The following is a 13,946-nucleotide window of genomic DNA, read 5'->3' on the forward strand; positions in this document are numbered from 1 at the left end:
TCCCTTCCAACTCTGTTATTATTATATGGGGAACTGATAAAAAGGGGGTCTTTTTATTTATTTTTAAATCCATTCTACCCAATTTTCACATAAGTTGGAATAAACATGTTGTTTATCTGTTGTTTGTTAGTTGTTATTGGCAATGACCATGCTAGCTTTGAATTCTGGGAGTTAGATTACATGCATCTAGAGGTGCTAAAGTTGAGAACTGCTGATAGGCAATCTAACTTTCTGATCATTTGCCTTGTAATCTCATGCTCTTTCTTTGCCATTATTTTTCCTTTAATAGCATGTGTATATGTATATGAATAATGTTACAGCATTAGGAAACCAACCCCATTTTAATTTGCTCGAATGGGTAGGTTCTGGGTATTAATCTGAAAGAACAGATCAATTCACCCAGTGCTATTTATCTGGTATTACCAGTTCTACCCAGAAAACATTAGGCAATCCATTCAAGATTCTTCAGAATCTTCCTTATGCAACTAGAAGTTGCAGTCATGAACTGGTCTTGACATGCTCCCTGAAAGAACTGGTTTATGGAGGTACATTTTGATGTCCTTTTATGGGCAACTTTAAAAATCATAAACCCAGCTCCCATGGAACCCTAGGTTTCTCCCTCCCAAACCCTGGGAGGGGCACAAAAATGATCTTATTTCACAGTATGCTAGAAAGGGTAAGGTCAGGATGGTTTCCTTTCTGAAACAAGCCTTTGTAATAATTCCTAGGAAAATAAAAGGGAGATGTTGCATTCTCTCTAAGGTCATTTATGTTAATAATTATTTGAAAGAGAGCTTAGAAAGCCCTTCTTTGTTGGAAGTTAGATGGCTGTTTTCAGAAATGTTGCATTTTCCTCCTACATTGTAGATCCTGCTTCAATACAACTAAATGACCTTCAGGTTATCCACCTAACTATAACATTCCCTGGTTCCATGTGTAGGATATTTTAAGTGTAAAGAATCACTAGTATAAGGAGATGCTCCATCTTCTAAGCAAGGCATTTGATTTGTGCAACAAATCCCTATGAAGCCTGTGTTTGGGCAGTAGTTCCTCACCAATCTCCTGGGAAAGAATAATAAACTTTTCTCCTTCCAATGCCACTTGGAAGCAGCAAAAGGCAAGAAAGATGACAATCAAAAAGGTTACTACAGAGAAACTGTTTATTGTTCTTTGGGTATATAGAGGCCCAGCCATTATTAAGGTACCTCTAGTGGATAGTTCTTAGTTTCGTGTATGCAGAATTAGTTTCATCCATAGTTCAATGGTCTTTACCACATTTCAGCATTTATTTCATTATAAAATAGCCCTACCTCCAGAACTTCTCAATATTTTACCAACTTTTCTCTTTTGAATATACTTGAAAATTTAACCATGACTAGGAAAGTTTTGGACAAGTAATACACCTCTTACTTTTCTATAGATATTCTAGTCATAAATAACTTGCCAGATATTCTTTTAATAATACAACTATGCAGCATTTGCTCATGGAATGAGGAAAGTTCTTTGATAGTCAAACTTAGATACTCCAATTACTGGGAACCAGAATAAATTCATGATACTATTATTTATTTTGAGGTTTTAAAGAAGCATGATACAACAGAAGATGGAGAATTATTTGCACTCATATTAAATTACATGCAGATGAAAATTGAGAAAAAGAATTCAGAATCCCCAAGACTGTATATAGAACTGTTTTCATTAAATAGTCAAATCTGTATATGATTTGCAGATAAGTAAATTTTCCTTCACATTGGAAATCATGCCTGCCGTTTGATCTCAGTAGTATGTGTAGAGACTACCTCTCCGTCCACAGTCTCTTGCACAATTTTTTTCAGGTTTGGATTGCTTGATCTGTATTCTGGAAGAAATTTGATTATGTATTAGCAGAGAAGTAGCATTATACAATTAATTTTGTAAATATGCTTGAGACTAAGCTATGGTGTGATGGGATTAATATAGAGTTGGGTACTTCCCCAGTTACAGAAATTTAACACAAAATGCAGACACAAATCTGAATGTCTCGAATAGATTGAAAATGTAACACGTTTGCATCTTATGATCATAATACTGTAGGATGCATGTAATTGTGAGAACCAGTTTACCCAATTGTGAACATAGATTGCTAATGATAATATGCTATAAGAATATAAGATAATATAATGCTATAAAAAGAACCATGATGGATTGATGAAAAAACATATTCATCAACATCCTGTTTCCACAGTGGCTTAACAGTTACTGTGAGATTACTTTTAGAAATTATTTTAAGCTTGCAAGTTTCTATAATGTAACCTTACAATAAAGATAGAGTTAATATTCATTCTTATGCTTCTAATTGGACTACTTTAAAGGTTAATGTCAGTCTTGCAAGTCTGAAACTATTTCCCCCTTCTTTTCTTTTACTCTCCAGAAAATTAGGAAAGGTCTCTCAAAGGTGCTTTTTCAAGAGCCACTTGGACAAGAGGCAAAGTCCAGTTGCCTCTTGAAAAAGCACCTTTGGGACAACCATGACCTGGATGATTGAGAACCTCCATAGATATTTAGGGAATGTCTCTTTTACATGATGGTTGTCTAGTCAGCAGTTCGTCCTCCTGTCTCCCACACTCATTCCCACATACCATCACATTTGGTTTCCAGCAACAGCTTGCTACTTTTGATCATGAAATAGCTATATTCATCATGATTGGCACCTGATGATAGCTTTAATCTTATGTTCATGTACTAATCCTCCTCTAAAGCTCTATGAGGTTTTTCCTACAAAAATAGAATCTAGATTATATTTACCTCTAAAGCTTGTGCCGGTTTTCCTGTGAAGTAATAAAAGCAATATCAGTAAAAGTGGTCTGTGCAAATCTGTTCCATGTCTCTTTTAAGATTGTTCAAAGAACCTTTTTGCTTCAAACCCAAAGTACTGTAAAGACTTAATTTCTTACCCTTAATAATTGCATTAAAATCCTCTCCATGCTGGAAATTGCTTCTATGCTATTTCTAAAATGAATGCTAATTCTAAAATGATTCTTAATAGAAAACAAGAAAAGAAATCCCTTTAAAAGAAATAGATCAAATGTGACAGGAAGAAAGCTTTAAAATCATATGAGAACTGTCTCATCATGCCAAAATCCTGTGATAGAACAGGATTTGGGCAATTCTTTGGGAGCTTGGTCATTAAACAAGGGTCTATGAAAAAATGTTGTGGTCCTTCAGAGTGCATTTTACTTGGAAAGGACAGCATTTGCCCACCTATGTATTTTGATGCAAATTGCATTCAGAATTGTTTCTTCACAAGTTTAAAATTTTAGATTATATGTTTCTTCTTTCCCTTTTCTACCTAAGGTTGACTGTGTCTTACCCATCAACATCACCATCCAGAAGCTGACGATAAGTAGAAATTTCCCTCTCCAGACGTGTTTTTATTCCAAAGAGGACCTTGTACTGATTATTTTGACATTTGATATCATGTCGAAACTTGCTGAGCTCTTCTTCACATTTTTTGATGAGGTTTTGGATACTTTGAAGCTGGAAAGTATAGCGAGCCTTGGTTTCTGCCATATTATTTTCTAGGGCAAATTTCTGAAATTACAAAACATGCCACCAAATGTTATGTTTTCAGGGTTATGTGTTCTGCATCGCAGAAACCAAGAAATACCCTTATTTGCTGGATATGAAATGAAATGAAAGCTTTTGTCTGTAAGCAGAGTTGAAATAATATATTTATATTTTGTCTATAAGTTTACTATTATTTATGCGGAGTGGAGAAATATTTACTTTTCCATTCCTATCCTGGCTTCCTTTCCTCTCTATTTAAATCTAAAAAGTAAAACGCTTGAAGCAATAACTAGTCTTTTTAAACTGCCATGTTAATTAGTGTTGGTATGATTTAATCATTGTCTGATTGCACAATTTTTCTGCTTATGGAGAATGATAATATTTTTATTTCTTCCCCCCCCACCCCCACAGTTGCCCCAGACCAATATCTGGAATATTTTATCAGTCCCTTCATGACAGTTTAGTTTCTCAGGAGGGATTAATGTATAGTAAGAAAACTGAAAGTAACAATCTATAGTACCGTGTACAGAACCCCTTTTACTTTCCTGCTACTTAATCACACCACCGTATTTTGTGCATTTAACCCAGAAAGGCAAATTCCTATTTTTCTACAATATCTCTTTCAGGGAGACTGAAACCTCAGAATAGATCTTTCTTTAAAATCCTATGATTTTAAAAGGACTTGGGGCTCTTTAAAACTTTATATCCATTCAGCTGTAAAATCTTTATAGCAGAAATCTGAATCCTATAATAGTAGAAGCATTTCAAATGAGACTTCTGCCTGTCATGCAACAATGAAATGGTAGAGAAAGTAAAAAGCACATCTCAGACTTTCTTGCTTCTAGATCTACCAGACTCCTTAAAAATGTACTATGCTATTCAAAGGTCTACTTCAACAAGAATGAGTAAGCTGTATTGCCAGCCTCCACCCATTCACTCCCATTTGCTGAAATAGACATCCTCTATGCTTTAGCATTGGTGGATAGGGAAGGGGTCACCCAAAATAAGTTTCCCAGAAGGCAATTTGCACACCTATTTTAGAACTTATATTTTTATAAAGATAAAAATAATTCTACAGTTCAGAATCTTGGGAGCTGTGAATTATCTATCCTAAAGTGGTACAGAGACCCTGCCTTGGTACCATAGCACTGCATTATTCAGTTAATTGTATTATCCATTAAGATGATAGATTAGCTCTAAAAGTGCTATTGATTAATTAACTGATTTATTTATGACATTTATTTGACTTTCCATCTCACCAGAACCCTCAAGAGACAATGTTTATTTATTTGTGTATTTATTTATTTATTTACTATACTGATATTCTTTCTTACATTCAGTAGGGTATATATATATATATATAGTATATATCCCCTTTCCCCCCCTATAGTAACAATCTATGATAGGTATAGCAGTAACAAAATAGTAGGTTGGATTGAGAGAAAATGACCACCTAAAGTCATTGAGTGAACTTCCATGGCAGCTGAGGATGCACCTAGTCACCATGCCATATTGGCTATCCATGTTCATAGACAGTGCACCTGTTTATATCAAATGCTGAGACAAATATAGGAAGGCTTTCATTTGCGTGTCTTATTTCCGAACTTCTAAAGGCATCTGCTGGCTGTAAACTGTTTGATGGTCTTTAATCTATTATGCAAATCATTTTTAGTTGCCTTGTAATTAAAAGAAAAAAGGCATATCACCTGGATATAAATGATCCAACTGAAGGTATTCATATGGATCCACCCAGGCAATTGTAATGCATTTGATTGAAAAATATCAGCTCTCTTCCCCCCTGTCTACAGGTTCCCAGAAAAATCAACCATAAATGCTTTATGGAAAATCAAAATACAATATGGATGGACAGATTAAGTTTACAACAATGTTTACCAAAGTGGTGTTTTCAAACATATTGGATTACAACTTCCATAATGGCCACTATGGACAAATATTATGAGAGTTGTACTCAACATATCTGGTAGACATCATGTTTGAATTAGAAGATTACAAAAGAATAATCCTATCTAAGGGTATTACCTTATTTAGTTCTGTCTGGAAATCAATTTCCAGGGTTTGCAGTGTGCGATTCAGCTCACAGATTTCTTTCTGGCTGTTTTGTAGTTCTTCGTGGTTGTGTTGCCCCTCTGAAGATTCATTTCCAATCTGTGTGAACATAAAAAAAAAAGGAAATGAAGGAATTATTTAAACCTAGCCAAAAATGAAATTCCGTACACAGTTTTATATCAAGACACTGAATGCATAATTTCTATGCTATGAGTGATGGAAGCACTCCTATTGAGAAACTCCATCACAGGAGTTTTTACAAGATGTGTCCTTTTAAATGAAAGTGTGAGAATTCAGAGAGGTTGCCCACTGCCACGGAAATCGTTTGTACACTTCCGGGAATAATTTCAGTTACATATGTGTAGGGTCACCATATTCCACCCATAAGAAATTTGCCTCAAATCTTTTTTGGTAAATCTTGAAAGCAAACTGCCTTTCAACAACTTCAAGGAGAACTGAGTAGTTAAAAGACAGAACAATTTCTCAGTAACATAATAGTTTTTATGCAATATACACATGGAATATATGAAAATTGGACACCGGCATATTGATACTTGCTAGCATTAAATGAAGATATAGAGGAAATTTTAAATGTTAGGAAGATCAGATGTCATGTGGGAGGGCTTTCATGTAGATCAAGAAATGGAGTTTCTGGATATCTTATCAGACATCTTGTTTGTATATTTCAATGGGTGTGAAACCTTTGCACCTTGAGACCATTCCTTTTATAGGGAGCTATAGTATCAAAGTTATAACCATACATGATTTCTTTATCTTGTTTTCTGAAAGGATACCTGTTGTTGGAACCAAGAATCAAGACTTCGGCGGTTTTTTTCTATTATAGCTTCATAATCCGCTCTTATCCCTGCCAGGATCTTTGATAAATCTTCTTGTGGAGTTTTGTTCACCTTCACATTCACTTTAAAGTCTTTGGGTGTGCCATGTGTCTCCATATTCTGTATATGAAAAAAAATGAAGAAAAACCTCAGCAAACCCTCTTCAAAATATGTATAATAAAAGTATTCTGCTATCTGAGGCAAACAGCAAATAATTCATCTTGCTACACTGTGTTCCAAGGACCACTGGGGCAAGCCTTCAAACATTGCATATTTATAAAAATATTTTGTGATATCAGAAGTTTTTTTTCCCCCAATCCTAATGGAAATTGCTTCTTTTTCTTACATCTGCTATATCCTGGATTTGCATTTGTGATCTATCCTACCCCATTCTTCTTTTCTGATTGGAGTATTTAACCTCACCAGGATTTCTTCTTTTGTAATTGTTGCCCTAATTATTTGTATTCATGTACTCTAAAGTAAGGTTTCCCACACTGTGAACTGTACCTTTCTTCTGGAGGTGCAGTCAGAATACAGAGGATATACAAAGAATATAGATAGTCCCCAATTTATGATCAGTCACTTAGTAACCATCTGAAGTTTCAACAGACCTTCCCACTACTTATGACTCAAGTTCAAAGTTGCAATAACTGCCTCCCCTACAGTCACATGGTTACATTTTAGGTGCTTGCAACTGGCCCACATTTATGGGCATTTGTAGTGTCCTCTGGTCACATGACTGTGGTTTACAATATCTTTTGCCAGAAACCAGTGCTTACCTTCTGGTTTCTGGCAAAAAAAATAAAATAAAACCCATCGCAGACAATGAATTTGCTTTACAACTGGCACATTTGCTTTACAATATCTGCATTTACTTTATGACCATGCATTCACTTTACAATCAGAAGAAAGGTCATAAAATCAGGGACAGTCTCATGAGGCCCCATTTGACTTACAGCTGTAACTCTGGGCTAAGTTATGATCAAAAGTTTAGGGCAGTGGTTCTCAACCTGTGAGTCATGACCCCTTTGGGGGTCGAACGACCCTTTCACAGGGGTCGCCTAAGACCATCGGAAAACACATATTTTTGATGGTCTTAGGAACCGAGCCATAATTTCATGGTTGGGGGTCACTACAACATGAGGAACTGTATTGAAAGGTCGCGGCATTAGGAAGGTTGAGAACCACTGGTCTAGGGCACCTGTATTTTAGTTGTTCATTGCTATAATAAATCCACCTTTTCCAAAGTTGTTTATCTGTTCATTTTAATTTTGGATTTTAGGGGAGGTGTATACATTGAGATTATACTAAAGGGGTTGTGATGGCAAAAAGTTTAAGAACTCAAAACTTAACCCTGGAAACTGCCTTAATTAAAAAGATAGAAATATGCTTTACACAAATCTTGACACACAGTTCTTTTTAAAGTCAAATAAGATTTCTCCTTTAAGGAAAAATATATAGTTGCAGGCATGTTCCAGGTTATATTGGCATGATACACAGTTTATTGGTGGAAACTTGGAAGGTCTCAAGGATATGACATGCTTGCCTCTTCCACTTTGTTTTACTGATTTATACTCTGCCAGAGATTAATCAACTTCAGGGTCTGAAATGTAACTACTGTTGTTAAACTGAAACTTGTTCCTCAGATTTCTTAGAGGACCCTAATTAAGTATGAAAGGAAAATATTATATTGACCTGTTTCTTTATGAATACTGGAGCACCCTATCCAATAATACAAGAAAAACCTGTGTAAACTCTAGAAATTCTTCTAAGTTTCTATTGTCAGGATTTTTGGCATTGTAATTCTGGTATTCTGAGAAGGCACCAACTTGGAGAAGGCTGCAGTACTTCAAACACCAATTAATAGGAAGTGTTTCTCCAACTTTATTTCTCTTTCTGTGATTTTTGCAGAGTTTTAAGATGAAAATGCTATCTGCAATCCATAATATGAATTAAGAGAAAGACCAATGGGGAATTTTCTTCCAAAATCAGAATGTTGAGATGATATGACTCAGTGATCTACTGTCTATAGTAGCCATTACCGCATGCTTCCTGGAATATACTGTCCCATCTCAGTAAAGCACAAAGGCTTTCCCAAGGAGCTAATAAGGTACAATTAATAAAATTAAGCATGGAAAACTTTATTTGATAGGCTGGCAAATAAACAGTGGGGATGACAGTGGAAAAGACAGATGATTTTTGAGCCAGGGTGGTTCAGCATAAACTCACAACTATGTCTCTGGGTTATACTCCTGCCTATTAAAAAGTAATTAAGTAAATCCAGGGTATTAGCCTGGAGAAAGATCAGAACAAACTATTCCAGATCTCTGGCTGGTTAAACAGGATTCTGATCTTCATTTTAAAAAGTGACATAAGACTTCCATTATATATATATATATATATATATATATATATATATATATATATATATATATATATATATATATATATATATATATATATATATATATATATATATATATATATATATATATATATATATATATATATATATATATATATATATATATATATATATATATATATATATATATATATATATATATATATATATATATATATATATATATATATATATATACATATATATATATATATATATATATATATATATATATATATATATATATATATATATATATATATATATATATATATATATAGCACTAAATCTCATTGAAGCAGGAGTCTACCATACTAGACAAGGCCCAAAGTGTAGGCAGCACAATATATAGTGGTATAAGAGGTAGACAAGAATAGCATACTCTGAATAACACAACTAAATGACTGTCATTGTATACAGGAGCATCTGACAGTGTATGAGTTAGACCCTCCCAAGTCCAGATGGGAGGTTCTACAGAAGGTTGTAGAGAATAACAGGGCTAAGATCCTGTGGGATTTTCAAGTCCAGATGGACAGGCTGGTACTGGCCAATCAATTAGACATTTTGGTAGTAGACAAAATAGAGATAGCAATGCCAAGTGACAGCAACACTAGGAAGAAGGAGTACAAGAAGCTGGAAAAATACCAAAGACTGAAGGAGGAATAGAGAGGATGTAAAGTAAAGATTCAGTGGTGGTTGGCGCACTTGGGGCTGTGATTCTTAAACTGGGCGAGTGGCTCCAACAGATCCCAAGAACAACAGCAGAACTCTGTCCAGAAAAGTGCAATGTTATGAACAACTAAGATACTATACAGAAATCTCAAACTCCCGGAACTCTGTTAGATGACCTGAGACTGAGGAAGACATACTTGCCTCTTGACCAGTTGACTAAATTTATCTCAAGAAGAAAGAAATTGACTCGGGCTTAACTAAGGATGGAAATGTTTCCTTTCTATTCCCTAATAACCCCTCACTGAGATAAGGAAATCAGTTTTAAACTTCCTCTATTTTGATTAATTATTTTGCAAAAGATATTTAAATGCAAATTTGCTTAACCTTTTATAGTTTCAGACTTCTTGTGTGTGAGTAGAATATTTGCTGCTTATTTTTAGTTCAGACCAGATAGTGTATTTAGACAGTCAGCCAAATATTTAGACTGAATTTGGCACATATATTCACCTATCAAGTCCTTCCCAAGGTGATGTTGTTTGATAGCATTAAAGGTGTTGTCTCAGGATGTAAGTTGTTCCAAGCAAAACTACCTTTTGCAATTGTTGGTGATTTTATCAGTACATTTGGTATTCAAATAGTGTTCCAGATATTTTGGGATTGCATCAAAGCACATTGGTACCAGAGTACTTTAGCTTCTTTATTTTCTATTACTTTGTCTATTTTGTGACCCGACTCTTTCTTGCTTGCAGGGAAATGGTATTTCTTGCAAATCTTCCAATGCATCATTGTTGCTACTTTGTCATACTATTATTTGTAATCAGGGGTGGGATTCTACCAGTTCGCACCTATTTGCTAGAAGCGGTTGTTAACATTCTAAGCAGTTAGGAGACCCAGTTGTTAGAAGAAATTACTGGCCTAATCCTGTAAGGAAGGCAGGAAGGAAACATTCTGGTGATGCTTACAGAAACTGCCTCTCCATTAACCCTTAATTCATTCTTGGCAGGACTAGACTTCCTGTCTCTGGAACTTCTCTGGAGTTTTTTTTTTCCTTCCTTTGCTGGTACTTTGCTTGTGTGGAGTGACCATTCAAAGTTACAATGGCACTGAAAAAAATGACTTATGACCGTTTTTCACAGTTATGACTGTTGCAGCCATGAGAGGCCAGGCGAGGAGATGCGTGCCTTAATGTGAGTGATATTGAGTTGGCCACGCCCAGCCAATAACATGAGTTGGCCACGCCCAGCCAATAACATGACCACCAAGCCATGCCCACCAACTAAGCCACACCCACAGAACTGGTTGTTAAAATATTTGAATCTCACCCCTGTTTGTAATCAAACTTGCAGCAGTTAACTAGGTGGTCCAACATTTTTGCAGAGATGGCATTTGCTTTCTATTACCGTCTTCTCAGTTCTGGCTTTGTGTGAATTTGTTCTTAATCTTAATCATCTGCAGCCAGAATTTGCCCCTCTCTTAGTCTTATTATTTCCCTACCCTGCTATTTTTTTTAATGTATTAGCCATGTACAGTAATACTTTGCCTCATCATGTCTCTTTTTGTTCATTTGGTCTTTCTTGTAGGCCATTTTGGCTCTACAGTGTTCAATAAGCCTTTATGATATACTAGCTTCAGTGTATCTTTTTCAGTTAGTCTTCAATGCCCTTTTTCCTTCTTCAACTGTCTGATCTACTTGCAACATTCCATGCTGATCTATGCTCCTTGGTAAATAGACTATATCAATGTTGCTGCATGGGTGAAAGACATTTCATTATTTTACTGGTTTTTCTATTTAGGATTTTAGTTCTTCTTTAGTCCAGTTCACTATTCCAGCTGTGTATTAATAACTGGAGTTGCCCAGATATTAATTGCCTTGATTGTGTTCCTCTACTGATATTGAACTTTAAGATCTTCATTATTATGATGTATTCACTTCTAACATTCCTCTTGACTTCAGTGTGCTTAATGTTCCCAGCTTGAAGGATGCCCAGGCATTTATAGTGATTGTGATCATTGAGACTCTTGATATCATTTCCACAAGGCATCTTGATTTCTTTTATTTCACTATTTATTCATTAATGGTGAAGGTGATACATTCCAGTCCAAATTCCATCGCAATATCTTAGCAGTATATATGGACAATGTTGAGCAGTGATTCTATTTTAGATGGTGTTTTTCCATAGAGCTTCAGATTGTTCATATAAAGTAGATGGAATAGCCTATAAGATGTTTTTGATAGTCATTGCCTGATTTATTCAATATTGTTGACAGAGTAATCTGTGCAATGACAATAGTATTAATGAGAATGAAGGCTTGAGCAGACTTCTTTAGCAGTGCACATGAGGGAATGCAAATATCTGCCATTCTGAGATTATTGCATAGGTGTTTTTTTTTTAATATGTCAGTGAATTTTAATGTTCTGGGTAGAGGGTCCTCAAACAGCAAAACACAGAACAGGAAGTCAGATCAACAATCAGCACTCAGCACACACCTTTGCACAATGCAATTTGAAAGGTGTGAACATTGGCCCATCTGAAGGCATCTGCAAATTCTGTTCAACCCCTTTGCAGTATAGGTATGTGGCAATGGCTAAGGGCAATTGTAGGCAACTCTAAATGAGCCTTGAGTCTCTCTGAAAGATTCTTCTCTTGATATTAACCTCTCCCAATGTGTTCATTATTAACCAGCAACTCTGTCTTCTATTGTGGCATTGATCTTTGCACAAACCTTTTGGTGTTTTCTACTAATTTGTTATTTCTAGGCACCTGATTATGTACTTGTAACAGCGACTCAGATGGCTTCTTGTAATAAATTCAAGCTACATTCAATCTGGTCTTTTTTTCCTTCTTCTTTTTGCAGTTTTCTAAAATCATTTTGTCAATTAAGGCCTGTTAGAGTAGTGATTATCACATCTCAATCTGAGAAACATGCACCACTTAGTTGATTAGGATGTAAAGACATCCTGAAGACACATAAATTCTACATTTGAGGACTGCTTTATACATGGTAGTTTTGAGTCCTAGACCCTGTAGTAACTGTTTACCTTTGTAATTAAAGACTTTTCTAGCATCTATAATGAAAAGACCGTGACTCTTCGTAAGCAAGCTTTCTAGTTCAGGTATGGGTTTGAAGCTTGATTAATATATCTCTACAGCAATGTTTCTCAATCTCAGCAATTTTAAAATGCATGCTCTTCAAATCCTAAAATTCCTCAGTTAGTCATCCTTGGAGGAGACTATTAAAACTAATCAGGTCTAAATTAGGGATAATTTAGCTGTCCTGTTAATTTTATGGATCTATTCTACACAGCTAAATTTGGATCTGAGTCAGGCTGTTTGTTTTCAAGGGTGAGGTTTCAAAAATGTCAGACAAAAAATTGAAGAGAAGGGATGACATGAAGGTATGTGATTTGGCACACAAAGAGACATTAACTAGAGATGCCTGTGATGGTGAGAATGATGCACATACCAACCACATGCAGAGTCATTGTGCCAGGCCTTGTACAAGCAAGGCAATTGGATGAGAAGATCTGAAACAGAGAGAGCGTAGGATGCAAGAATGTACTTCTTTCTGCTGGATGTATTTCTGTTTGTGAAAGAATTACTAGGGTTTGCCTAGAAGTATGTTGTATTAATTACTTGATGCACAGTTAAATCATCTTTTAGAAGTGCTGAATACTTATTGAAATAGAATTTGAATATTCTTTTTTTGGAGAAGGAAGATTTCCTCTTCTCAATCTGAAAATGTTCCTTTTATTTAGGTTGTCCATTTTACAAAAATCTATGTTTCTATCCAGAAAAAAAATGTAAAGGTTCTATATAATTACCAAAGGAGCAGCTGGATGAAAACACCTAATTACTATGTAAACAATCTAATTATGAGGCATGCTAAACTGGTTTGGTGAAGTTCTCAGCATTGCAGTATCTCCCCAACTGCTACCTCAGGAAATGAAGCTATAATCATTGTGTTTTCAGAATGCCCCCAAATCCAGAGGCGTTGTCATAATGAGAGGAACCAACAACAATATTTTAGAAATATTTCTGAAGCACTAAATAGCACCAGCTCTTGAAACACTATATCTTACTTATTTTCTGATTTTCATGGTGTTCTCTTTGGAAGTTAGTTGTGGGATTTAGCATTAGTGTATCAACGGGACAACTGGAGTATTTCATCTGTGGTGGTTTATATCGGAAACTGTTCCATTTGGAAGAAATGGTTCCTCCTCATCCAGTAAAGGGGCATTGACATTAATTTTAAAAGTCCGGCATTTAGATGAGGACTACAAAATAGTATGAGTTAGCTATAGTACATTTTTGAAATATGCAGCAATGATCTCTTGAAAATAAAAGTGCCAAGAGCACTGTGTACATGTGTGATCTCAGCTTAAGTGGGTTATCATTTGCAAGTTAAAAGGAAATTAAATG

The 13,946-nt window shown here is 35.4% G+C and overlaps 1 protein-coding gene across 1 annotated transcript in view; it reads right to left on the reverse strand.

Moving 5' to 3' along the window:
• Positions 1-1,548: 1,548 nt before the first annotated feature.
• The window catches only part of KRT23 (keratin 23), a 29,037-nt gene continuing 16,639 nt past the window's right edge, over positions 1,549-13,946 (reverse strand). Inside the window, exons 4-8 of the mRNA XM_087948075.1 lie at positions 6,408-6,569; positions 5,587-5,712; positions 3,350-3,570; positions 2,785-2,807; positions 1,549-1,858 (exon numbers count right to left, since the gene is read on the reverse strand). Coding sequence (XP_087804201.1) covers positions 1,758-1,858; positions 2,785-2,807; positions 3,350-3,570; positions 5,587-5,712; positions 6,408-6,569 — 633 coding nt within the window. The 3' untranslated portion in view covers positions 1,549-1,757. The remainder of the gene's footprint in view (positions 1,859-2,784; positions 2,808-3,349; positions 3,571-5,586; positions 5,713-6,407; positions 6,570-13,946) is intronic.

Source organism: Notechis scutatus, chromosome Z (assembly GCF_049901735.1).
Source record: "Notechis scutatus isolate UNSWTSFEM ecotype Mainland chromosome Z, rNotScu1.2, whole genome shotgun sequence".
Lineage (NCBI taxonomy): Eukaryota > Metazoa > Chordata > Lepidosauria > Squamata > Elapidae > Notechis > Notechis scutatus.